The sequence below is a fragment of the Gobio gobio genome, assembly GCF_949357685.1.
Source record: "Gobio gobio genome assembly, chromosome: 14".
Taxonomy (NCBI): Eukaryota; Metazoa; Chordata; class Actinopteri; order Cypriniformes; family Gobionidae; genus Gobio; species Gobio gobio.
In genome coordinates, this window is record NC_137107.1 from 3,013,116 (window position 1) to 3,040,615 (window position 27,500).

Here is a 27,500-nt window from a genome sequence, read left to right on the forward strand (position 1 = left end):
CTAAATATAAATATAAATGTCCTCATTATAAGATAAAAAAGTCAAAAATATGATTTTAAAAGTCATAATAGTGAGATAAAGTCAAAAATACGACATGCTAAGTCATAATTATAAGATACATTGTTGAAAATGTGATTTAAAAAGTCCTCATTATTAGATAAAAAGTCAAAGATATGATTTTTAAAGTCCTCATTAGATAAAAAGTCAAAAATATGATTTTTAAAGTCCTCATTATTAGCTTAAAATTCAAAAATATGGTCAAAAATATGGTTTTTAAAGTCCTCATTATTAGATAAAAAGTCAAAAATATGATTGTAAAAGTCCTCATTATCAGATGAAAAGTCAAAAATATGATTTTAAAAGTCCTCATTATTAGATAAAAAGTCAAAAATATGATTTGAAAAGTACTCATTATTAGATAAAAAGTAAAAAAATATGATTGTAAAAGTCCTCATTATCAGATAAAAAGTAAAAAAATATGATTTTAAAAAGTCCTCATTATTAGATAAAAAGTCAAAAATATGATTTTAAAAGTACTCATTATTAGCTTAAAAGTCAAAAATATGATTTTAAAAGTCCTCATTATTAGATAAAAAGTCAAAAATATGATTGTAAAAGTCCTCATTATTAGATAAAAAGTCAAAAATATGATTGTAAAAGTCCTCATTATCAGATGAAAAGTCAAAAATATGATTTTAAAAGTCCTCATTATTAGATAAAAAGTCAAAAATATGATTTGAAAAGTCCTCATTATCAGATAAAAAGTCAAAAATATGATTTGAAAAGTCCTCATTATTAGATAAAAAGTCAAAAATATGATTTTAAAAGTCCTCATTATTAGATAAAAAGTAAAAAAATATGATTGTAAAAGTCCTCATTATCAGATAAAAAGTCAAAAATATGATTTTAAAAGTCCTCATTATTAGATAAAAAGTCAAAAATATGATTTTAAAAGTACTCATTATTAGATAAAAAGTCAAAAATATGATTTTAAAAGTCCTCATTATTAGATAAAAAGGTCAAAAATATGATTTAAAAGTCCTCATTATCAGATAAAAAGTCAAAAATATGATTTTAAAAGTACTCATTATTAGATAAAAAGTCAAAAATATGATTTAAAAGTCCTCATTATTAGATAAAAAGTCAAAAATATGATTTTAAAAGTACTCATTATTAGATAAAAAGGTCAAAATATGATTTTAAAAGTCCTCATTATTAGATAAAAAGGTCAAAAATATGACATGCTAAGTCATAATTCTAAGATAAAATGTTGAAAATGTGATTTTACTTATTTACTTTATTTGACTTGATTTTACTTTGGGGAACCCCTTTATTATAGACCGTACAACATTAAGAGCCCTTGTTTACAGCCAGAAAGCTCATTTTTAGGTGGGAATCGTGTTCGTTAGAAACTTCGGTCACCGGCTATATGCCTCAGAGCTCTCGGGCGGTGAAAGAGTTAAGGAAGAAAAGCAGCGATTGTCTTCGACTGTTTAAAGTCGTTCGCAACAAGGTGCACCAGGTGCGCCGCGTGGTTACCGACCTCTGTGTTTACTGCTGACTCCCTTCCGCAAGAGAGCAGCTTCACCGCGTGTTTACTCCACCCACAGCTCCTCCGAGCCATCAGATAAGACGCAGACAGAAAGAGAGAGAGAGAGAGACGGAGGGAAACACTCGCGCTCTCCTCCTCCTCCTCTTCCTCCTCAGCTCCTGTTTGCATGGTAGTAAAGATGCAGTTGCAGAGATACTCACAGGCATAACCACAGCTCACCTCACCTTCACTCCACTCTCACTGAGACTGAGATATCACAGCACAGGATGTAGGATGTATGTCAGTGGCATCGCCGCACACACAGATCATACACGCGTGTGCATGTGCATGTGCGCGCCCATGAAAACAAACACGTGCACGCTTCAGAAGAAGAGCTAAACGCACTATTGTCGTCACGTTGCTGCACAATTGTTTTCGGGGGTTTCCCTGAAAATCGTTGAAAACCTGGGGAGTTACTTTTATGTTTGGCTTTGCTTTAGTGCTTCTTTTTCTTCTTCTTCCTCCAGATCCAAGAAGACCTTGTTCTGGGTCCCACAAGCAGAGAGCTATTTTTAGCGGTGAAATGCTTTCCAGTTGGCTCTGGACGATCATAAGAGGGGGAAAAACCACACAGAAAACCGCCTTCCAGAAGGCAGCGGGCAGCGGATCTGGGATCTCCCTACTTTTAAAGTGATCAGTTGGCGGCGACGGCCCAGATGAAATACACATCTATATTTCCAGAACTGCAGCAGTCTCTCGATACACTCAATCGTCCTCAATCCTGTCTTACAATGAGGATTTTTCCCCGTAGATCACTGTAAATTAGGGATTTGCAATGCACCGAATGCAATCTTTAACAGTTAACAGCTTGTTTGAACACACTTCAATCCCAGTTCCCACACAAACATATTAAAGGGTTAGTTCACCCAAAAATGTAAATTCTGTCATTAATGACTGAGCCTCATGTGGTTGGACACCCGTCAGACCTCCGTTCATCTTCAGACACAAATGAAGATATTTTAGTGTAAATCTGATGCTCTGAAAGGCCTCCATTGGCTCAACTTTACACTCTCAAGACCCTTAAAAGACACTAAAGACTAAAGTTACAAAGTCCATCTCACTACAGCGGCTCTACAATAACTTTACGAAGACGAGAATAGTTTTTGTGCGCAAAAAAACCCTAAATAACGACTTATATAGTGATGACGATTTCAAAACACGGCATCATGAAGCTTCGAAGCGTTATGAATCAGTGAGTCGATTCAGCGGTTCAGAGCGTTATGAATCAGTGAGTCGATTCAGCGGTTCAGAGCGTTATGAATCAGTGAGTCGATTCAGCAGTTTGGCGGTTTGACACGCGATCCGAATCATGAATCGACTCACTGATTCATAACGCTTCGAAGCTTCATGATGCCGTGTTTTGAAATCGTCATCACTATATAAGTCGTTATTTAGGGTTTTTTTGCGCACAAAAACTATTCTCGTCTTCATAAAGTTATTGTAGAGCCGCTGTAGTGAGATGGACTTTGTAACTTTAGTCTTTAGTATCTTTTAAGGGTCTTGAGAGTGTAAAGTTGAGCCAATGGAGGCCTTTCAGAGCATCAGATTTACACTAAAATATCTTCATTTGTGTCTGAAGATGAACGGAGGTCTCACGGGTGTCCAACCACATGAGGCTCAGTCATTAATCACACAATTTACATTTTTGGGTGAACTAACCCTTTAAGTATTCTGTCCATTTGATCAGGAAACTCAAACGATAAATGCCGCTCTTTAATGTGCTGGAAGTTGGGCGGTACTCCTCTACATTTTACTCTTAAGCATCCCTGCATCTTTTCTTGCGTACCGCTACTTCTCGCCTTTATAACGGACGTCCAAACGTTTAATTAAATCTCTAGTTTGGGTCATTTGGTCCGACCCAAGGGCAAACAATTATACACTGTAGGGATCGACCGATATGGATTTTTTAGTGCTGATACCGTTTTTTTCCCATCAGCCTTAGCCGATGACGATACGGGCTGCCGATTTTCTGGAGCCGATATTTGGAGCCGATACTGCTTTTGCTCCCTCAATTTACATCATAAAAATGACACTATGATCACGATGATAACAATTTAAAATTTACAATTTAAAAAAGGAACATTTATTGAACTAAAAAAAACTATATTTAACAAATAGTAAAAACAGGCGAGGTAGAACAAGAAAAAAAAAAAGAGTTCAGTGGTGAAAATAAATTCTGAAAATAAATATTTAAGCATAAATAAAATAATGACACTATTGCACACAGTATCAACAAGCGAGCAGCATAATAAAGTGCACACTGACTGCACTATACTTCATTTAACACTATTCACAACCTAGTCATTTAATGGTTACACTCTAAAAAATGCTGGGTTAAAAATAACCCAAGATGGGTTGAATATGGACTAACCCAGCAATTGGGTTGTTTTGACCCAGCGGTTGGGTTAAATGTTTGCTTAAAACAACCCAATTGATGGGTTAGTCCATTTTCAACCCAACTTGGGTTATTTTTAACCCAGCATTGTTTAGAGTGTAGGTGCACTTCGCTGAATCTCTTGTAGAGCAACACCAGCTGTAATTCAGGAAAAATCTCGTTATATATTCATTATATTAGCCGTTATATTCATTATATTAGCCGTTATATTCATTATATTAGCCGTTATATTCATTATATTAGCTGTAATATTCATTATATTAGCCGTTATATTCATTATATTAGCTGTAATATTCATTATATTAGCTGTAATATTCATTATATTAGCCGCTATATTCATTATATTAGCAGATATATTCATTATATTAGCCGTTATATTCATTATATTAGCCGTTATATTCATTATATTAGCCGTTATATTCATTATATTAGCTGTAATATTCATTATATTAGCTGTAATATTCATTATATTAGCCGCTATATTCATTATATTAGCAGATATATTCATTATATTAGCCGCTATATTCATTATATTAGCCGTTATATTCATTATATTAGCCGTTATATTTATTATATTAGCGATATATTCATTATATTAGCCGTTATATTCAATTAGCCGTTATGTTCATTATATTAGCCGTTATTTCACTATATTAGCCGTTATGTTCATTATATTAGCCGTTATATTCCTTATATTAGCCGTTATATTCATTATATTAGCCGTTATATTCCTTATATTAGCCGTTATATTCATTATATTAGCCGTTATATTCATTATATTAGCCGTTATATTCCTTATATTAGCCGTTATATTCATTATATTAGCCGTTATTTAACTATATTAGCCGTTATATTCATTATATTAGCCGATATATTCATTATATTAGCCGTTATATTCATTATATTAGCTGTTATTTAACTATATTAGCCATTATATTCATTATATTAGCCGTTATAGTCATTATATTAGCCGTTATATTCATTATATTAGCCGTTATTTAACTAAATTAGCCGTTATATTCATTATATTAGCCGTTATTTAACAATATTAGCCATTATATTCATTATATTAGCCGTTATAGTCATTATATTAGCCGTTATAGTCATTATATTAGCCGTTATATTCATTATATTAGCCGTTATTTAACTATATTAGCCGTTATAGTCATTATATTAGCCGTTATATTCATTATATTAGCCGTTATTTAACTATATTAGCTGTTATAGTCATTATATTAGCCGTTATATTCATTATATTAGCCGTTATTTAACTATATTAGTCGTTATATTCATTATATTAGCGATATATTCATTATATTAGCCGTTATATTCATTATATTAGCCGTTATATTCATTATATTAGCCGTTATGTTCATTATATTAGCCGTTATTTCACTATATTAGCCGTTATAGTCATTATATTAGCCGTTATATTCCTTATATTAGCCGTTATATTCATTATATTAGCCGTTATATTCATTATATTAGCCGTTATATTCCTTATATTAGCCGTTATATTCATTATATTAGCCGTTATTTAACTATATTAGCCGTTATATTCATTATATTAGCCGATATATTCATTATATTAGCCGTTATATTCATTATATTAGCCGTTATTTAACTATATTAGCCATTATATTCATTATATTAGCCGTTATAGTCATTATATTCTACTGAACCTGTGTACACTGTGTATAAATGATTATATTTCAGCAACGAATTGGAGTAAAAACATAATTTTATGATTAGATTTAGAAGTTAAAGTAAAAACTGCCTCATGTGAAGTTCACATGTTTGATGTATTGATTATTATATCTAAACATGAATATCAGCTGAATTTAGTCTAATAGTTTGGGCTCTGTCCTTTAATAATAAGTTTATATATAGTTTACAGCATTACCTTTAAGAAACTTTTTTCCACACTGTGTTGCTATATGGGAACTGCCTCACTCAGTATTAATAAGCAGTAATTAGGAGTTTATTGAGGTAAATGCAGTATTTAATAGTTAGTTAATAGTGAAAATTGGACCCTAAACTAAAATGTGACCAGTGAAATATCAATAACCAATCTGTAGGAGGACGTTTGTTTAAACTAAAAGCTTTTACTTGCTAAAAGACGACAGTAGATTGAGTGTGTACAACAGGTTAGTGTTTAGATTATGACCTTCAAAAACAACGATTAACTTCAAAACACCACAAAAAAGTCCAGTGATGTGGATAAGACTGATATTACGGCGATGTGGTCATGTGAACAGCGTCAGTGACGGCTTCAGCGCCACGTGTTTCTCAGTAATTCACAGAGAGTGCTGATGGGGTGATATAGTTATCATATAGGAAGTAGTAGGTTAGTCAGCCATCGCTTTAACCTCTGACCCAAAAGAGATGAAAACCAAACTCACACACAATAAACAACAGGTGATGACAACAGTGAGGGACTGAAGAAGCAAGAAACCACACAGACAGTCTTTCATCATAAACGCGTACACACTGTGAATTAGCTGCTAAATGTTTCATATCTTTAATGATTTAACATTTATTGAGGAATATGTGCATATATATTCTCATTATGGTAATACTGTATGTTTGCCTCAGATAATCCTGTAGTTAGCTTGAGAAAGATTTTTGTTTTAACTCAATAGACAACATGTTTCTCATTAGATGAACAAAAGTAGGGATGACCTATATATCGGACCGATAACAATAACATTAAAAATGAAAATATATCGGCTGATACCGATTCGGTGGCCGATATATTAAAGCTGATAAATAACAAACTTTTGTTTTTGTAATCAGGCTCTCAAATATTATATGAAAAATTGGATTTAGATTTATTGGCCAATGTATCGGTTATCGACTTTCAAATATAAATAATTATCGTTATCGGTTTTAAAATTTAAAGAATTATCGTTATCAGCTTTCAAATGTAAAGAATTATCGTTATCGGCTTTCAAAAGAATTATCGGTTACCGGCTTTCAAATATAAACAATTATCGGTTATCGGCTTTCAAATATAAAGTATTATCGGTTATCGGCTTTCAAATATAAACAATTATCGGTTATCGGCTTTCAAATATAAAGTATTATCGGTTATCGGCTTTCAAATATAAAGTATTATCGGTTATCGGCTTTCAAATATAAAGTATTATCGGTTATCGGCTTTCAAATATAAAGTATTATCGGTTATCGGCTTTCACATATAAACAATTATCGGTTATCGGCTTTCAAATATAAAGAATTATCGTTATCAGTTTTCAAATATAAAGAATTATCGGTTATTGGCTTTCAAATATAAAGAATTATTGTTATCGGCTTTCAAATATAAAGAATTATTGTTATCGGCTTTCAAATATAAAGAATTATCAGTTATCGGCTTTCAAATATAAATAATTATCGGCTATCGTATCGGCCAAAATGTTCATATCGTGCATCCCTACCCTTACGAAAAAGAAGTTTATTCAAGTGTGCTATTAGTATACTTCTACTAAACAAAAAATTATAAGTATACTTTCAGTCTACTTTTTATATACTTCTCAGAAATATATTAAAGCAGATAAATAATATTTCTTTTCCTTTTGTTTTTGAAACCAGGCTCTCAAAAATTATATAAAAAATTGGATTTAGATTTATAGGCCAATATATCGGTTATAGGCTTTCAAATATAAAGAATTATCAGTTATAGGCTTTCAAATATAAAGACTTATCGTTATCGGCTTTCAAATATAAAGAATTATCGTATCGGCCAAAATGTTCATACCGTGCATCCCTACCCTTACGAAAAAGAAGTTTATCAAATGTGCTATTAGTATACTTTTATTAAACTAAATACTTTCAGTCTACTTTGTATATACTTCTCAAAAATATATTAAAGCAGATAAATAATATTTTCCTTTCCTTTTGTTTTTGTAATCAGGCTCTCAAAAATTATATAAAAATTTGGATTTTGATTTATCGGCCAATATATCGGTTATCGGCTTTTATATCGTTATCGGTGCATCCCTAAACAAAAGTATTTGAGTTGTCAGTTGTTAGTTGAGTTAACTAATATTGACAAGTTGTGATTGAAATCAATAGAACGCACAATATTTACTTTAAGTACAAATCTGCAGATCTTCAAACTGATCAGTTTGCGATCAATCATCTTAAAGCGACAGTTCACCCAGAAACCCATGTGACTTTCTTCAGCTGAATAAAAAGAACATATTTTAAAGGTCCAAACAAAAAATTATGACCAGATGTTCATCATTTCCAAAACGGTAATATTTAAACTTCTACAAGTCTTTAATCTTGGACATTGGTGATCGACGTGTTCACGTTTCACCATTACGTCATATCATGACATCACGGGCACTTGCAGACCTGTTGTTCTTGGTCTTTGCCCCTAGTAAATGCACAGCCAGAGCAAAAGAACAGGAACTATGAATTGTGGGACACATGCTGAGTTTGTCCCACAAGAGCCTGTGCTTCACTTCCCACTGCTGGGGTCAGCCAACGCCCCCAGCACCCCGAATTAGTGCCGGGCCAGACCTACTGGAGCCTCGGCAGCCACATGGGGCGGCACACATGGGTGTGATCACACGGCCTAATCCCGCTCGCATCTGATACCCATCTACCAGCAGCACGACTGCCACAGCTGGGTACAGCCCAACACACACACACACACATGTGCATGTTATCACAGGAGCCTCTGCGGAGGTTTCAGACTCTTCCTTCCAACTGAAAACAAGAGTGTAACGTCCCACAGATCAGCAGGAATCAATCATTTAACACGACGGAAAACTGAGCACTGCTCATCTAGGACACATCAACCGAGCTCGCAGGACTCAAACCTCGTCCTAATTACACCAAAACAATGATCGCTCGCCACTGCAAGCATGAAAAATGGCAAGAATACATTTAAAAGATAATATTCAGTCATATTATTGGCTGGATAGTGACACTAGCTTTCAACATCAGCACTATAATTGAGCAGAATCATGGCACTTTTGTCTACATAATATATACACACACCTAGTTTATTAAAGCCTATAGGCTAATTGAGTGTTCTTCAATAAAGATATGGGCAATTAAATAAATAAAAATTAAATTATGTAATATTCATATATTGATGTAAATATGTAAATGGTGTACATATTCATATGCCTTTATAAAAGTTATGGAATAAAATTCATTCATTAATTTATTCAACTAATTTTTTAAGTATTTTATATTAATAACACTTAAAAGAAATATGTATATATTAATAAGAATGCTATCAAGTCATTTTTGTCATACATTCTATATCCCATCTTAATGACGCAAATTGACCTCTTTGAATAATTGTACATTTTGTGCCATGACAACAAAATTGGCAAAAGTTTCTATTTATTTCCCTTAATCGATCACATGACACATGATTGACGTCAGTCAGTTGTTCTGTATCTTTCGACATTTCTTCTGATGTTCATTCATGTTTATTTGCTGCTGTAACTAGTAGAAGAGGAACAGATGATCGCTTCAACTGAGGCTCTTTAATTATAAAACTTACAGAATTTGAAAGCTGAGACACTGATTCTCAAAAGTTTCAAAGCACAAAGTGTTGATCTGTCTTCAGTGTGTAATGTTGCACAAGTTATTCTCTATATCAGTGTCAGTAGCTGCGTTTCCATTACCCTTCAAAATGTGCAAATTGAAAATTGAAAACGCGCCAATTTTGCAAAAACTCCCATATGTCGCAAAAAAGTTTTGAGGTGGTTTTTCATGCAATTCAAAAAAGGACATTTACAGGTCACCTGGGGTACAAAAAAGACGATCATTCTTTACAGATGACGTGGACAGAAGACAAGACCTTTAATAAACTCATAAAAGACAAAAGAATTACAGGAATGCAGGATTCTAAACAAAAAAATGCCACAATTTATCCTGACCTTGAAGCAGAAACACCTCATATATAAGTATAAAGGGCTTTCCTTCCCATTAATGCTTGGATAACACGCCTACGTCTCCTCCATTAATAATAACAGCCAGTAGAGTGGATGGGATATACATAAACCCAACATACGTGGCATCATTTTTGGAATGACTTTAGTCGCAAAAAAAAAGTTGCATAACATCGTAAATGGAAACGCCGTCATTTCGCAATTGTTTTTTATCGACATTTAGAAAATATCGATTTTTTTGTGTGCAAATCTGTAATGGAAACGCAGCTAGGGTTTCTGAACTCCTGAAACACCTCCATTGTAGTCTTGAGTTTCTTCCGGGAACCAACACGTCACAATATTCCTCATTATAATAATTAATGGGCAGCATAACGAGGTGGGGCTGGTGCATCATCATCCTACACATGCTGAATATGCAGACTGTCCTCCAAAAACCCAGACTCTATAGGTTGGTTCTCAAGCACCTTATAACAACCTTTATTTACGTTTTAAAGTCATGCGTCCTCTAGCTGGCTTTAAAAAAAAAATTACAGTGTCGTGTTATGTCTGTCGTCATGAAATAATTTTTTTTTAACAACTACACCCACCCCTAAACCTACCCCTAGATATATAGTGCATATACACTTTATGAGCACATGCGTTCCCTGGGATCGAACCAACGATTGCATGACCACATGATCACATGATGTTGTATTTTGCAATGCTCTATCAATTGAGCTACGCAAAACCTGAAATGTATGATGCAAATAAAAAGAAACAAAGTATTCAAATCAAAGTGTCCTATTGTCGATAGGGGCGCAACTTTAGTAAACACTCTACGGGTCGTATTTCAGGGAAGTGACAAACCACCTATAGGCGTTTTAGTTGGAGGACATGTTGGAATATGTTACAATTTATCACAAAGGCTCTACTGGAGCAGGTTTTCCTGCTTTAATGTTGATTAATTCCTCATATTCTCCATTGTTGCGGCTCCTCTCTTCCCAGTCTGTCAGTAGCTATGTTTCCATCCAAATTTGCGAATGTAATTTATGTGCTAAAATGCAATATCGCATAAAACATTTGCGAATAAAGCACCGTTTCCATCCAGTGAGTCAAAGAGAACATAATCGCCACTTCCTGATAAACTACCGCTAAAAAATCACTAAGAACCACAGGAGAAGCCTCAATATATAATCATTTTCCTATATAATTATTTGCGTCTCAGAGAAACTCGTGCGTCTTTCAGAGGCAGATAAGACAGTTCTAGGAGGGAAATATACCGAGCATCTTTGACTTCTGAAAGACCAAAACACATTTCAGATGCTGTGAAAAACAAGATTTTTCAGCTGGTTACTACAGTTATGCTGTTACATCACAAAAGTCACATGATTATTTTAATGCGCATCAAGGAATTGATTTGATAATGCATTTCCATTGTAGTTTATGCACATGTTTTCGTATCGGAGAGAAACGTTTTTTATGCAAATTTTTTGATTTTATGCGCATCTTGGCATTTCCATTCAGCATTTTTTGCGCCTAAACAAAAAGTGGATGGAAACATAGCTATTAACGCTCTGTTTAGTCCCTGTCTCTATGAAGCCCCTCCTTCTGAAGAGCACACTGTGCTCTGATTGGTCGGCTGGAGCGGTGTGTTGTGATTGGTGTTTGGGAAATGCCCCGCCCCTTACCCCAACAGTTTCAACACACGACTGACTAACTCAACCAGACCCCACATCGTTATGCTGCCCATTAATTATTATAATGAGGAATATTATGACGAGTGTTCCCGGACGAAACTCAAGACTACAATGGAGTTCAGAAACACAGACACTGAGAGAGAGAAGAACTGCAACATCACATGAACACTTTGTGCTTTGAAACGTTAGAGAATCAGAGTCTCTGCTTTCAAATTCTGTACGTTTTATAATTAAAGAGCCTCAGTTGAAGCGATCATATGTTCCTCTTCTACTAGTTACAGCAGCAAATAAACATGAATGAACAAATGTCGAAAGATACAGAACAACTGATGATCAATCAGTGTTTCAACCACAGAAAGACGTCAATTAAACAACTTGAGAACAATATATCGCGTAACTTCACATTTACCTCAGAAAAGTCAATAAATGTCTATAAACTTGATAGACAACCATTCAAGCATTAGAAAGGAGCGTTTTGATAAATAAATGTATGCACTAAATTACAAATTCACTATATATTTAGTTAAGCTGTTGTCTTCATTATGAAGTTTTGACAGACACTGAAATATAACAGTTAAGTAGAAAACTTTTATCATTGTATACAATTTAAAACTCAATTTTAGTGTTGATTACTATATTTAAAAAGTAAATATCAATTGAATTTGGACTAATTTGATGCTAATTTTAAACTTTATCATCAATGTACCAACTAAATGAGTTCCCCATACTTTATGGTTCACACAATTAGATTGTATTCCTGAAGAAAAATATCCAAAGACTATATAATCAAGAATCGTAATGAAAACTGTGGCAATAGTGAACACCAATAATGACAGCATGATTGTCATCATTAAGCAGTCTTTAAAGGCCAGACGTTGTTGCCCCTGTCCTACAGGACGTCTGGGGAACGGGTCAGGGGGAAGGGCAACTCTACACACCTGGGTGAGAACGAGCCACCGCCTCCCGCAAGGGTCCCAGCTCACCTCTCACACTCATCTACAAGACAAAACACCAGCTCACATCACACATGCGTCACTGTGTCTCGACTTATGGTTGCCTTGAGGTGGGGGATTTTCTTTCACTTTTACTGCGCTTTCATCAAGATGAGTGGCTGGTTGATTCATTAAGAGAAAGTCTTGACGACAAAACATACAGTAGCACAAACACCGATATGAAACAGCACCGCAATAACAAGCCGGGCATCAGTGATATGAACAAGTGGGAGTCTTCAAATAAATCCTGCTTTGCGTTTGATTAATCTGGGCTCATTTTCCTGCGCTTTACTAAAGGTGATGAAGTGTGTCGTCGCCGAATGCAACCACAGAAAATACGTCAATTGGTCCAATAAACACAGAGCCGCAATGTCCACATTTCACAAACAACAGGATTGCTCCTTCCTGCAAAAAAATTATATCAGTCTGGATTCAGGCACAGAAACAGCGCTTTTTATTAAAATGACAAACGACTTACTTTTAACGTTTGACCAAGGCTGTATCTCAACTTGATCTTAGTGCTGCGATCGACACTATAGATCATAAAATACTCTTAGATCGACTACAGAATTACACTGGTATTCAGGGATCGCTTGAAACAGGGAAAAATCGAAGATAACGTCGGAATGCCACAAGGCTCTGTGTTAGGCCCTCGGCTACTCTCAATATATATGCCGTCACATTATAAGAAAACATGGACTTAGTTTCCACTGATATCTATGCTGATGATACTCAGTTACACAGTCAAACCTAAATGCACCTTCAACATTTCTCACATTAGCACAGTTTATTCACTACACTTTAAAAAATGGTAATAAAATACGACAATAATTCAACAAATTCATCTTGATAATGTTGGATAGAAAGGGATGTAATGAATTAGATGTTAGATTTAAGAACACAATTCGATAAAACCAGTTTAGCTCAAGCAATGCTTCTTTGTGTTCAGTCTGTGGGGTCAAAGGAAACAAACACTTCAGCAAAAACATGGTGTCTGAATCAATTTGGTATAATCAGTTTTACTGTATGAAGAACGTTTGGGTATAATGTGTCACAGTTGACTTTATTTTGCTACTATAGAGTCTACAGAGTCCTTCACACACTAGAGAAACTTTATATCTGTGTCTGAATCATTTTTGGTTTGACTGTATGTCAGTCTGGAGCTCGAACAAAATGTGATAAATTCAGTGAGTGATATGATCCTGCTTTGCTTTTGATTCATCTGGGCTCATTTTCCTGCGCTTTACTAAAGGTGATGAAGTGTGTCGTCGCCGAATGCAATCACAGAAAATACGTCAATACGTCCAATAAACACAGAGCCACAATGTCCACATTTCACAAACAACATGATTGCTCCTTCCTGCAAAAAAATGATATTAGTCTGGATTCAGGCACAGAAACGGCGCTTTTTATTAAAATGACAAACGACTTACTTTTAACGTTTGACCAAGGCTGTATCTCAACTTGATCTTAGTGCTGCGATCGACACTATAGATCATAAAATACTCTTAGATCGACTACAGAATTACACTGGTATTCAGGGACCGCTTGAAACAGGGAAAAATCGAAGATAACGTCGGAGTGCCACAAGGCTCTGTGTTAGGCCCTCGGCTACTCTCAATATATATGCCGTCACATTATAAGAAAACATGGACTTAGTCTCCACTGATATCTATGCTGATGATACTCAGTTACACAGCCAAACCTAAATGCACCTTCAACATTTCTCACATTAGCAGTTTATTCACTACAGCTTAGAAAATGGTAATAAAATACGACAATAATTCAACAAACTCATCTTGATAATGTCAGAGAGAAAGGGATGTAATGGATTAGATGTTAGATTTAAGAACACCATTAGATAATACCAGTTTAGCTCAACCAATGACCAAGCAATGCAGTCTGTGGTGTCAAAGGAAACAAACACTTCAGCAAAAACATGGTGTCTGAATCAATTTGGTCTCAAATTGTTATTACTGTATGAAGAATGTTTGGGTATAATATGTCACAGTTGACTTTATTTTGCTACTATAGAGTCTACAGAGTCCTTCACACACAAGAGAAACTGTATATCTGTGTCTGAATCATTTTTGGTTTGACTGTATGTCAGTCTGGAACAAAATGTGATAAATTCAGTGAGTGATATGATCCTGCTTTGCTTTTTGATTCAAGTGTGTGGAATCACAGAAAATACATTTCCCGACAAGACAATTGGTCAAATCAACACAGAGCCACAACGTCCGCATTTGACAGGGAGATCAACACGAATGGTTTCCAGGAGTCGGAGCTACATCTGCCTCACACCTTGATAAAAGTCTCCTTCATCTGAGAAGAATTTGCTCGGCTGCTGTGACTTCAGGGGCTTGACATGTTGGAGCACGGCTCGGAGACGACTTAAACACCTGTCCCCCTCTCTCACGGCGGAACAGACACGACCACACCAATAATTACAGCTATAAACACCTGAGGGGATCCGACGGGTTTTGATAGTTTCCCAAATATTTCCGGCTCCATAAATAACTGTGCGGATTCGTCCGCAGGCGCTCGCTTCAAAGACCGGCGAAATGGGTTCTCTTATCAATATTTGGGCTGACTTTCTTAGGCGTGAATTAACCTCCGGCTGGAGGAGCTTTGAGCTTTACACACGCTTACGATAAGTGACATTGTGCCTTCCGTTTTCGGACCTACAACTTTCAAGCTTTCCAGCGGGACACATTGTGTCCTGATTGAATGGGTTAAAGAGCTTTTTTCTTAAAGAGGGTGTAATCCAGTGTGTGTTACTTATCGCCGTCAGTCAGAGCTGCTGTGGATGGATTATGACACAAAGCCAGTGTTCGTCTATTGTTTACTCTGAGACTAAAGGCTGCTTGAACAAGCCTCCATCAACACAAGACCGCACGAGCTTCGACTTCAATCAATCGCCAGAACTACGCTTAAATGTTAACAAGGGATCCCCGATGGTTGTGTAGAATCAGCAGCTTAGCTGTGTATTGTGGGTAAAGAGATGATAAAGAGCTTGAATCCAGATCACAACTATAATTTATAATCTTCAATGTTTGGCACTAAGAACAATCCTTGAATTTGGAAGACCCTACGGTTTGCTTTCTCTGTGGAAAACCACTTGACTTGAGACGGGACGGATGAAAAGAAGAGTGTTAAACAATGGTAAAGGACTGAAAAAAGTGGCATAACCAGTAATCATAACACGTTTCCCGCACAACATCCCTGAACATTCACACTGACTCACCGAGCAGCATTTAAAGCTGAGGAAAAACACTTCAAAAATGAGACACACTTTCATTTCACAGCTGTCTGGGACATTCACAAAGCCGCCCTCATCATTATCATCAAACCTACTAAAGCCTTCATCAAGACTTACAACTTTTATATCTGTGAACTTTACAGTTATAAGACACTACATATGACCAGAACTGGCTGTTATAGATGTGCAATTACACACTTATAACTACACTTGAGGTGCGTGAGTGCTAAACCCTGGAGGTTTTTCTTGATAAATACTCTACGTCCACTCAATCACGTGGTGAAAGACTTCAGAAGCATGACAAATAAGATCACGCTACATCATTATCAAAGAGATCTGCACAGTTATACGCAAGCAGAGCGTTGATCTACGGTCGAAGGCATCAGTATACAGTTACAAGGTTTGCACAAACACACACACATTCATCAAACCATGACTTAAAGAACCACATACCAATACTACGGTTTAAAAACAACACAAATGTGGGCATCATGACACCAAAACTGCATTTCTGAAAAGCGCATGCGTTGTGTTTTAATAGATCTCAAGCAATATTTTAATGTTGAATCTTAAATGGACAGTTCATGAATGAATCATTTACTACAAACATGTATGAATTTATTTATTCTGGTGAACACAAAGGAAGATTTTTTTTTTTGAGGCAACGTTGATTTCCATAGTATGAACAAAAATACTATGGAAGTCAATGGTCATTTGGTTCCCATATTCTTCCAAAATATCTTCCTAAGTAAATAAATTCCTAAAAATCTTCCTAATATCTTTATAAATATCTTTATAAATATTTTCCTAAATAAATATCTTCCAAAATATCTTTCAAAATAAATGTCTTCCAAAATATCTGTCAAAATAAATATCTTCCAAAATATCTTTCAAAATAAATATCTTTCAAAATAAACATCTTTCAAAATAAATATCTTTCAAAATATCTTTCAAAATAAATATCTTCCAAAATAAATATCTTTCAAAATATCTTTCAAAATAAATATATTTCAAAATATCTTTCAAAATAAATATCTTTCAAAATATCTTTCAAAATAAATATCTTTCAAAATATCTTTCAAAATAAATATCTTTCAAAATATCTTTCAAAATATCTTTCAAAATAAATATCTTTCAAAATAGATATCTTTCAAAATAAATATCTTCCAAAATATCTTTCAAAATAAATATCTTTCAAAATAAACATCTTTCAAAATATCTTTCAAAATAAATATCTTTCAAAATAAATATCTTTCAAAATATCTTTCAAAATAAATATCTTTCAAAATAAATATCTTTCAAAATATCTTTCAAAATAAATATCTTTCAAAATATCTTTCAAAATAAATATCTTTCAAAATAAATATCTTTCAAAATATCTTTCAAAATAAATATCTTTCAAAATATCTTTCAAAATAAATATCTTTCAAAATATCTTTCAAAATAAATATCTTCCAAAATTTCTGTCAAAATAAATATCTTCCCAAATATCTTTCAAAATAAATATCTTTCAAAATAAATATCTTCCAAAATAAATATCTTCCCAAATATCTTTCAAAATAAATATCTTTCAAAATAAATATCTTCCAAAATAACTTTTTACATATATTCCTAAATATCTTCCTATATAAATATCTTCCTAAATATCTGTCAAAATAACTTTCAACATATCTTCCTAAATATCTGTCAAAATATCTGTCGAAATAACTTTCTACATATCTTCCTAAATATCTATCTTTCTAGATATCTTTCTACACATCTTCCTAAATATCCTCCAACTTAAGGGGGTAGTAAATGATTCATTTTTGGGAGAACTATCCCTTTAAGATCCGCATCAAAGGACTGGATGTAGTGGGACTCTCCAGCGCCTTCTCCTGTAATTACAGGCCGGCCTCAGCTGCTCTCCTGCGGCCCAGCAGAGCTTCAGTTCCCGCACACCTGGAGCCTAATGATCAAACACCGGCGGGGATGTGGCGGACTTACCGATGGAGAGACGGGGCCGTTCGGGAGATAGGACTCGGGCAGCATCAGGAACGGGTATCCGGAGTACGCCGCCTTATACATTCCACCATCTTGATGTTTGGGCACTTGAAGAAGTGAGGAAACGACACACAACAGTAAATCTGTGAACTTGTGAAAACTTCATCATGTTTCTGACCATCTTCCGCTGCAGAAACCTCCGCGTATTTATAGCCGCTCGTGTAAATATAAGAGGACGATCAATCACAGATTCTCTTCAGAGCGGTTTCGCTTCCAAAGAGCAAAATAACGGAAACAGATCAAACATGTTAGAGACAGACAAAAATGAGTCAACTGCGCATTTTATCAGGCACATTTCAGGTTTTCCCCGAGAAAAAGTCCATCGGTTGCACAGCAGACCTCGACGAACGCTGTGCGTTTCCCCCAGTCAATCAATGGAGATCAATATTAAAGACAAAAATGCATTGTTTCCCCCCCAAAAAAAGTGATTTTGCACATTTACGCAGACATTTATTTTAATTTTTAAACTAAGCAAAGCGGCATGCACAGATTTGTGTAGCTAAATAAGGTCACACACACACTTGTAGATAAAGGTAAAAAGCAATGCACACTAAAAACTCCAAATAAAACAAAAACAACGCGCATAGTCGCACTTCTCTATGTGTGTGTGTGTGTGTGTGTGTGTGTGTAGGCTCACCGTCGTCCAGATGTTCTCGTTTATCGGTGTAGATCCTCTGATCTTCCTGATGTCCTCTTCTGATCACCTGCTCGTTACAAACACACTTTAATTCACTCACACACACACACACACACACACACACACACACATGAATCTGTGCTGACGGGCTCTTACGGCAGAGTTTGCGCTCTGGCTGATCTCGGACTCGTTGACCAGGGATGATTTGAGATCGGCCAGGTCGCTCTCCGTGAACGCGCTCTCGCGGATCTTCTCCTCGTGATCTCCTTCATCTTTAAACGCGATCATCTCATCATTCGCCCCGAGATCATCTCCCCCTCCGCCGTTCAGCTGCGGCATATTCACGCGCTCGAGCGAACTTTATTAACGTACTTTTGATTGTTGTCGTCGCCGTTTTCCGCGCTCAGATGAGCGTTCGAGACTCGCGCGAGGGAGGAAAAGTTCTTTATGGCGTGACGATCCGCGCGACTTGAAAGTAACAAACAGTCGCGCTTTAGAAAGGCGAAGATCAAAGAGACCGACGCGTGATTGACAGCCGAAATGAGCCGAAGGGGGGTCCGCTCTTAAAGGGACAACACACTTTTAAGTCTCAACGCTTTTTGATGGAGATCATAAGAAAATATCCACACGAGTAAAAATGGAGACCTTTTAAAGAGGGAAGCCGTGGAGTCATTTATAAATATGATCTTAATTTGGGCTTGACATATAAAGTCGATTGAGAAAAATGAGCCAGAATGAACCCCACATAAAAGAGATCATTGTGTTTTTAACGATCGAGCAACATGAGGAAGAGCTTCAGTTTACCTTGACAAGAATTTATTTTATTTTATATACATGCATAATATATTTTATCATAATGGCAAAGTATTTCATGAAAAAGTCAAAAATATCACAATGTTTTATTTTATTATAAAATTAGGAGAAAAAAGACATTTCGGCGCACGACACTTTTGAGTCTCAATGCTTTTTGACGGAGATCATAAGAAACTATCATATCCACATGAGTAATATTCACAAACAATGGAGACCTTTTGCCATGGAGTAATTTATACATGTTTTTTTATAATAGTCTTAATTTGGACTTGAAATATAAAGTGAGAATTAACATGTAAATTAAAAAATTAAACAAATATGGCTTATTATTGGCATCAATATTTCCAAATGGCAAAGTATCATAAGGGAAAAACATAATTAATTTAAAATAATGTATATATCAGTAACACTTTATTTTACAGTGTTGTTACATATGTTACCATAGTAAATTACATGCAACTAACCCTCAACCAAACCCTAACCCTATAGTACATTATTATTACTCAGTACTAAAATATATAATTACATTGTAACAATGACACCTTAAAAGAATGTTTTTAATCAATTACAGGTTACTACAAATAATTCCCCGTAGAAGTTACTACATAAAATAATGCATGTGCTGATTATCATTTGTGAAAAGTAGTCTTATTTTGGAGTTTGGACTCTTTCAGAGTTGAGTTTTGATGCAGAAATAATGATGCCTTCCTTCATGCTGTGCAGTAATATCCGAGTACATTTACTGTCATGAACTACAGCTGGGAATAAGAATTAAATACAAACAAAAATGTGTCTGGTATTTGCATAAGGCTGCATATTTATACAATATCTTCCATGCATATTAATAAATGGATTAAAAATGGCCTGTTTAATGCATGCAAATCTAAATTATAAATGAGACCTTGTTTATTTGCCTTGATTAAATATAGACAGCTGCTTATCACAGAAGCAGTTTTCCCACATCGTTTTCCTAATGATTTCTCAATGTTTTGAGCTCATGTTTGCATGCCGCCAGACGGACAGAGCGCTCAGCTTTAGTTACGGGTGTTTTTTCGTCCTCAGATGGCCTAGATCATTTCTTTATCTTTAGCGTTTGTCTTTTGCGCAGACATTGTGTGACTTCAAATGTCAGAGTGTATAATTGAGCATTTTCGAAGCCACAGGGGCAGGAAACGCAAAGGAAACACGTTCTCTGAGTTTTGCTTTTTTTTTGCATGTTTCCAAGAATCTGAATTAAGCGTGTTGTCGCTTCTTCGTGATTTAAGAGCACGTGGGAAACTGTCTCAAAATAATCTTCCTCTTTCACTAAAGAAATAAAGGGTCCAGATTTGATATTTAGGCGAGAGATGAAGAGCAATCTGAGAGGAACAGAACAACACCATCAGGCTGCACTTCGAGCTTTGATGGTTTCAGGGTAAATGCAGCTCCTAAAAATTACATACTGTGCTTCCTAAATAATCTCCAGACGCATTTAAGTAGCAAACTAATTAAATCACATCCTTTAACTGAGGTCGAGCCACATGTGAAGGAACACAGTTTAACTCAAGCCGCTCCAGTGTGTTTTATTGGCCACACCCTTCGAGCGACCCTTCAGCGCTTTCCTCCTGACACACACGGAGAATTCGGGATTATATTAATGTTAGAAAATTACTATAATAGAACAATAACAGGGCTGTACAAAATGAAAAGTTATGTTTTTACATTGCTTTAACTCATCAAAATAAGTTAAGCAATTTTCAACTTGATTTTATAAGTTACACGAGATTAACTTTTTTTGTCAGTTTGATGTAATTTAAGTTGAAATGACTTAAACATCCAAGTTGATTGTACTTAAAAATGTATTTGTATACAATTCATATAAGGCGTTTTATATTATAATAACATTATATTTGTAATGATATAAGAGTAAAAATAGAATGAATATGTAATATAGTGCATGTATTTAGCGAAATGCTCCTCTCTAGAGTAAATTTTTCCTCATTGAATGGCTTTTTTGAAGTAACATTACGTTACATTGTTCTCTAGCTGTTTTATTGACGTCTTTCCGCGGTTGAAACACTGATTTATCGATTATGAGACATGATTGATTTCAGTCAGATTTTCAACTTTCCTTCTGATGTTCATTCATGTTTATTTGCTGCTGTAACTAGTAGAAGAGGAAGAGATGATCAGTTCAACTGAGGACTAGACATGTGCCGGTAAACGGTAATACAATATACCGCAATAATGAACATGCACAATATTGTTATCGTGGGCACTTCAAAATACAGTGAATAATTATTTATTACGAATTATTCAGATTTTTAGAATGCATTTTAAGAATACTTTACCCATCAACCGTTTAAAATGAATAACACGTCAAAGAGGAATGCGCACTGATGTAAACAAAACCCAACGAGCCGAGCACATGGCGGAACGAGTGACGGACATGCGCTGAAGTGCACATTCACTCTTTGACAGCAGAGGGCGCTGACGGAACAGCAGAAATGCAGCTGTTTCCCCGGTAACCCTTGTAAACAAAACCTAATACTTAATACTTAAAGACTTAAGGCTATTCATTTTCAAACTTAAACATTTTATATTTTAATCTGGACTAAATGACATGCCCTAGATATTGTTTGAATATGTTCTGACTGTTGTTCAGTCTCACAATTTACAATAAAGGCTCTATTATTTAACATTAGTTCACTCATTAACAAACTGACAATGAAAAATACTTCTAAAGCATTTATTCATCTTAGTTAAATGTACATTTCAGCATTTAAGAACACATTATTAAAATCAAAAGTTGTAACTGTATTATTTAATGGACCTGAGCTTACACTACCAGTTGGTTTTTTTAAAACTAACATTATCAAAGAAGAATAACTTCTGTTATAATGTAGCTATTCGTTCTTTGTTAATGTTAATGCATTAACTGGTGAGACATTATTGTAAAGTGTTACCTATTGTTCTTTATAAATCTTTTGCACTTATTCGGTTTTAAATATTTGTTTACTTTATACATTTTTGTGTATTGCTTTATTGTATTTAAATGTTTGGTTCGTTATAAGAAAGTTATTAAACCTGTTATAGTATGACAACACTTTTTTTGCAACTTATTTCAATATTGTGATAATACCGTATACCGTGATAAAAACTTCAGCAATTAATCGCAACATGAAAATTTGATACCGGCACATGCCTACTGAGGACACACATTAAAGAAATACAGCCAAAATGGTATTTATTTAATAAAATCGACAGAATTTGAAAGCTGAGAGATTGTTTCCTGCTCTGTCTTGACTGTGGATGTATGGTCAGTGTTCACTGACAATTGTGTGAGTTTCGCATACGCTTGATATTTTTAGTAATTCAGATTTATTTCCGTCAAATAAGTGAATATATTGTTAATGGATCACTGTGGCGATGAGGGAGCATGGAGCCAAGGTGGAGCCAGAGGGACGAGGGAACCCGGTGGAGCCAGAGGGATGACGGACCATGGTGGAGCTGAGAGAGCATGGAGCCAAGGTGGAGCCAGAGGGAACCCAGTGGAGCCAGAGGGATGACAGTTCACAGTGGAGATGAGAGAGAGCATGGAGCCAAGGTGGGGCCAGAGGGACGAGGGAACCCAGTGGAGCCAGAGGGAGGACGGACCATGGAGGAGCTGAGAGAGAGCATGGAGCCAAGGTGGGGCCAGAGGGACGACGGACCACAGTGGAGCTGAGAGAGAGTATGGAGCCAAGGTGAAGCCAGAGGGACGAGGGAACTCAGTGGAGCCAGAGGGACGACGAACCACAGTGGAGCTGAGAGAGCATGGAGCCAAGGTGAAGCCAGAGGGACGAGGGAACTCAGTGGAGCCAGAGGGAGGACGGACCACGGTGGAGCTGAGAGAGCATGGAGCCAAGGTGAAGCTAGAGCGACGAGGGAACTCAGTGGAGCCAGAGGGAGGACGGACCATGGAGGAGCTGAGAGAGAGCATGGAGCCAAGGTGGGGCCAGAGGGACGAGGGAACCCAGTGGAGCTGAGAGAGAGCATGGAGCCAAGGTGAAGCCAGAGGGACGAGGGAACTCAGTGGAGCCAGAGGGAGGACGTACCATGGTGGAGCTGAGAGAGAGCATAGAGCCAAGGTGGAGCCAGAGGGATGAGGGAACCCAGTGGAGCCAGAGGGATGACGGACCACGGTGGAGCTGAGAGAGCATGGAGCCAAGGTGGAGCCAGAGGGACGAGGGAACCCAGTGGAGCCGGAGGGATGACAGACCACGGTGGAGCTGAGAGAGCATGGAGCCAAGGTGGGGCCAGAGGGATGAGGGAACCCAGTGGAGCCAGAGGGATGACGGACCACGGTGGAGGTCAGAGAGCATGGAGCCAAGGTGGAGCCAGAGGGACGAGGGAACCCAGTGGAGCCAGAGGGATGACAGACCACGGTGGAGCTGAGAGAGCATAGAGCCAAGTTGGAGCCAGAGGGATGAGGGACCACGGTGGAGGTGAGAGAGCATGGAGCCAAGGTGGAGCCAGAGGGACGAGGGAACCCAGTGGAGCCAGAGGGATGACAGACCACGGTGGAGCTGAGAGAGCATGGAGCCAAGGTGGAGCCAGAGGGACGAGGGAACCCAGTGGAGCCAGAGGGATGACGGACCACGGCGGAGCTGAGAGAGCATAGAGCCAACGTGGGGCCAGAGGGACGAGGGAACCCAGTTGAGCCAGAGGGATGACGGACCACGGCGGAGCTGAGAGAGCATAGAGCCAAGGTGGGGCCAGAGGGACGAGGGAACCCAGTGGAGCCAGAGGGATGACGGACCACAGTGGAGCTGAGAGATCATAGAGCCAATGTGGGGCCAGAGGGACGAGGGAACCCAGTGGAGCCAGAGGGATGACGGACCACGGTGGAGCTGAGAAAGAGCATGGAGCCAAGGTGGAGCCAGAGGGATGAGGGAACTCAGTGGAGCCAGAGGGATGACGGACCACGGTGGAGCTGAGAGAGCATGGAGCCAAGGTGGGGCCAGAGGGACGAGGGAACCCAGTGGGGCCAGAGGGATGACGGACCACGGTGGAGCTGAGAAAGAGCATGGAGCCAGAGGGACGAGGGAACTCAGTGGAGCCATAGGGATGACGGACCACGGTGGAGCTGAGAGAGCATGGAGCCAAGGTGGAGCCAGAGAGACGAGGGAACCCAGTGAAGCCAGAGGGATGACGGACCACGGTGGAGCTGAGAGAGCATAGAGCCAATGTGGGGCCAGAGGGACGAGGGAACCCAGTGGAGCCAGAGGGATGACGGACCACGGTGGAGCTGAGAGAGCATGGAGCCAAGGTGGAGCCAGAGGGACGAGGGAACTCAGTGGAGCCAGAGGGATGACGGACCACGGTGGAGCTGAGAGAGCATGGAGCCAAGGTGGGGCCAGAGGGACGAGGGAACCCAGTGGGGCCAGAGGGATGACGGACCACGGTGGAGCTGAGAAAGAGCATGGAGCCAGAGGGACGAGGGAACTCAGTGGAGCCATAGGGATGACGGACCACGGTGGAGCTGAGAGAGCATGGAGCCAAGGTGGAGCCAGAGGGACGAGGGAACCCAGTGAAGCCAGAGGGATGACGGACCACGGTGGAGCTGAGAGAGCATAGAGCCAATGTGGGGCCAGAGGGACGAGGGAACCCAGTGGAGCCAGAGGGATGACGGACCACGGTGGAGCTGAGAGAGCATGGAGCCAAGGTGGAGCCAGAGGGACGAGGGAACTCAGTGGAGCCAGAGGGATGACGGACCACGGTGGAGCTGAGAGAGCATGGAGCCAAGGTGGGGCCAGAGGGACGAGGGAACCCAGTGGGGCCAGAGGGATGACGGACTACGGTGGAGCTGAGAGAGCATGGAGCCAAGGTGGAGCCAGAGGGACTAGGGAACTCAGTGGAGCCAGAGGGATGACGGACCAAGGTGGAGCTGAGAGAGCATGGAGCCAGAGGGACGAGGGAACCCAGTGGAGCCAGAGGGATGACGGACCACGGTGGAGCTGAGAGAGCATGGAGCCAAGGTGGAGCCAGAGGGACAAGGGAACTCAGTGGAGCCATAGGGATGACGGACCACGGTGGAGCTGAGAGAGCATGGAGCCAAGGTGGGGCCAGAGGGACGAGGGAACCCAGTGGGGCCAGAGGGATGACGGACCACGGTGGAGCTGAGAGAGCATGGAGCCAAGGTGGAGCCAGAGGGACTAGGGAACTCAGTGGAGCCAGAGGGATGACGGACCAAGGTGGAGCTGAGAGAGCATGGAGCCAGAGGGACGAGGGAACCCAGTGGAGCCAGAGGGATGACGGACCACGGTGGAGCTGAGAGAGCATGGAGCCAAGGTGGAGCCAGAGGGACGAGGGAACTCAGTGGAGCCATAGGGATGACGGACCACGGTGGAGCTGAGAGAGCATGGAGCCAAGGTGGAGCCAGAGGGACGAGGGAACTCAGTGGAGCCAGAGGGATGACGGACCAAGGTGGAGCTGAGAGAGCATGGAGCCAGAGGGACGAGGGAACCCAGTGGAGCCATAGGGATGACGGACCACGGTGGAGCTGAGAGAGCATGGAGCCAAGGTGGAGCCAGAGGGACGAGGGAACCCAGTGGAGCCAGAGGGAATGACGGACAACGGTGGAGCTGAGAGAGAGCATGGAGCCAAGGTGGAGGGGTCAGAGGGCAGAGGTGGAGTCCAATAGGCGTGTTGTGTTCTTATACTTATTGTGAGTGATAATACAGTTATTAATCTCTATAAATGCATCATTGGTGGCTTTAAGTGAAAACATAGGATTTCCTAAAGCTACTTAGTAACTTTTTATTGTAAAGTAGTGTTGCGTTACTTTTTATCACAAACTTGCTTATTTGTTTTTTTAATAAAAAGTTATATTTTTGCAAATATTAATAGCCTTTCGCATCAAAAGTTAACTGAATCATAAATGCAATTTCACGCCTGTACAGTAGAGGGTACAGCTTAATCAAACCTGGAGCACAGAAAAATAGGATGAAGGAGAAGAAATGAAATGAAACATAAATGTGATCTAAAGTCAAAGACATTGTTAATAAAGTGAGATTAAATACATAAACTATATGTTTATTTATGGGCAATCGATTAATCGGGATTAGTCACATCCAAAATAAAAGCTTGAGTTTACATAATATATGTGTGTGTACTGTGTATAATTATTATGTATATATAAATACATACACATGCATGTATACATTTAAGAAACATATGTTATATTTATATATAAGATAAATTATATATATATATATATATAAAAAAAAATATATATATATATGCAAATATTTCTTAAATATATACATGAAGAGGTGTGTATTTATATATATATACATAATAATATATACATATATACTATTTAAACATGAAATGTTATTTTGGATGTGATTAAGCATAATTAATCGATTGCCCAGCATTAATATATTTGTGTAATTATCTTTCATTATTGCAGGTTTGTGTAATATTCTATGTTTGTATTTTGTATTCCCTTTGAGGAATACTGAATGTGTGAGACGAGTAAATCCAGCTTACATTAGTCTAGAAAAACAATAACACAGAAATCTGCACACGATTTCTCTCAACATGCACTGATAAAATGATTCTGTGGTGAAGTAAATACTACGGAAAAACAATTTCTACATGAAAAAGTAAATTCTCTATCTGTACTCAATTTAACCATGTAGAAATTAAAGCGTAAATATCAACGATGTCAAATTAAGTAAAGCCTACTCAACTTTTCTGATACTGGTTTTCCCATCATGCACTGGGGCATGAATAATCAATAAGCTTGCTGTATGTACACTGTTTTATCATTACTTTTATTGTTTAGTAACTTGTGATTTTGTGACATCTGGAGTTAATTTTCTACTCAAAATGACACATTCACACTCAGAAATGATCTGTCGGATGTTACCGTAGATAAACAATATCACTTGCTTTATTTAGACACTTTTAAAGCATTGTTGAATTCAATGTTATATTCTTTGAGTAAAAAGTTAATACTTTTTTTATTAATTTACTCAATTTAGCTGAGTAGATATGACTTAATTCTATATGTGAAATTAAATATAATTAAGTAATGTTTACTTATTGTTAATTTCATTTTAACAATACTTGTTTTTACTTGATGATAAGGTGTAAATTATAGCAGTAAAAATGACTTAAAATGTATGTGATTTGATCAGTTCTTTTT

General features: G+C 37.8%; 1 protein-coding gene across 4 annotated transcripts in view; it reads right to left on the reverse strand.

Moving 5' to 3' along the window:
- tcf7 (transcription factor 7) overlaps positions 1-18,850 on the reverse strand; it is a gene marked incomplete at its 5' end in the record, with an annotated part of 87,928 nt that extends 69,078 nt beyond the window's left edge. For all 4 annotated transcript variants that reach the window (XM_079834221.1, XM_079834220.1, XM_079834219.1 and 1 more), the window contains 3 exons: positions 17,818-17,921; positions 18,512-18,578; positions 18,668-18,850. In XM_079834221.1, the coding sequence (XP_079690347.1) occupies positions 17,818-17,921; positions 18,512-18,578; positions 18,668-18,850 (354 nt within the window). The remainder of the gene's footprint in view (positions 1-17,817; positions 17,922-18,511; positions 18,579-18,667) is intronic.
- Between the last annotated feature and the right edge of the window lie 8,650 nt (positions 18,851-27,500).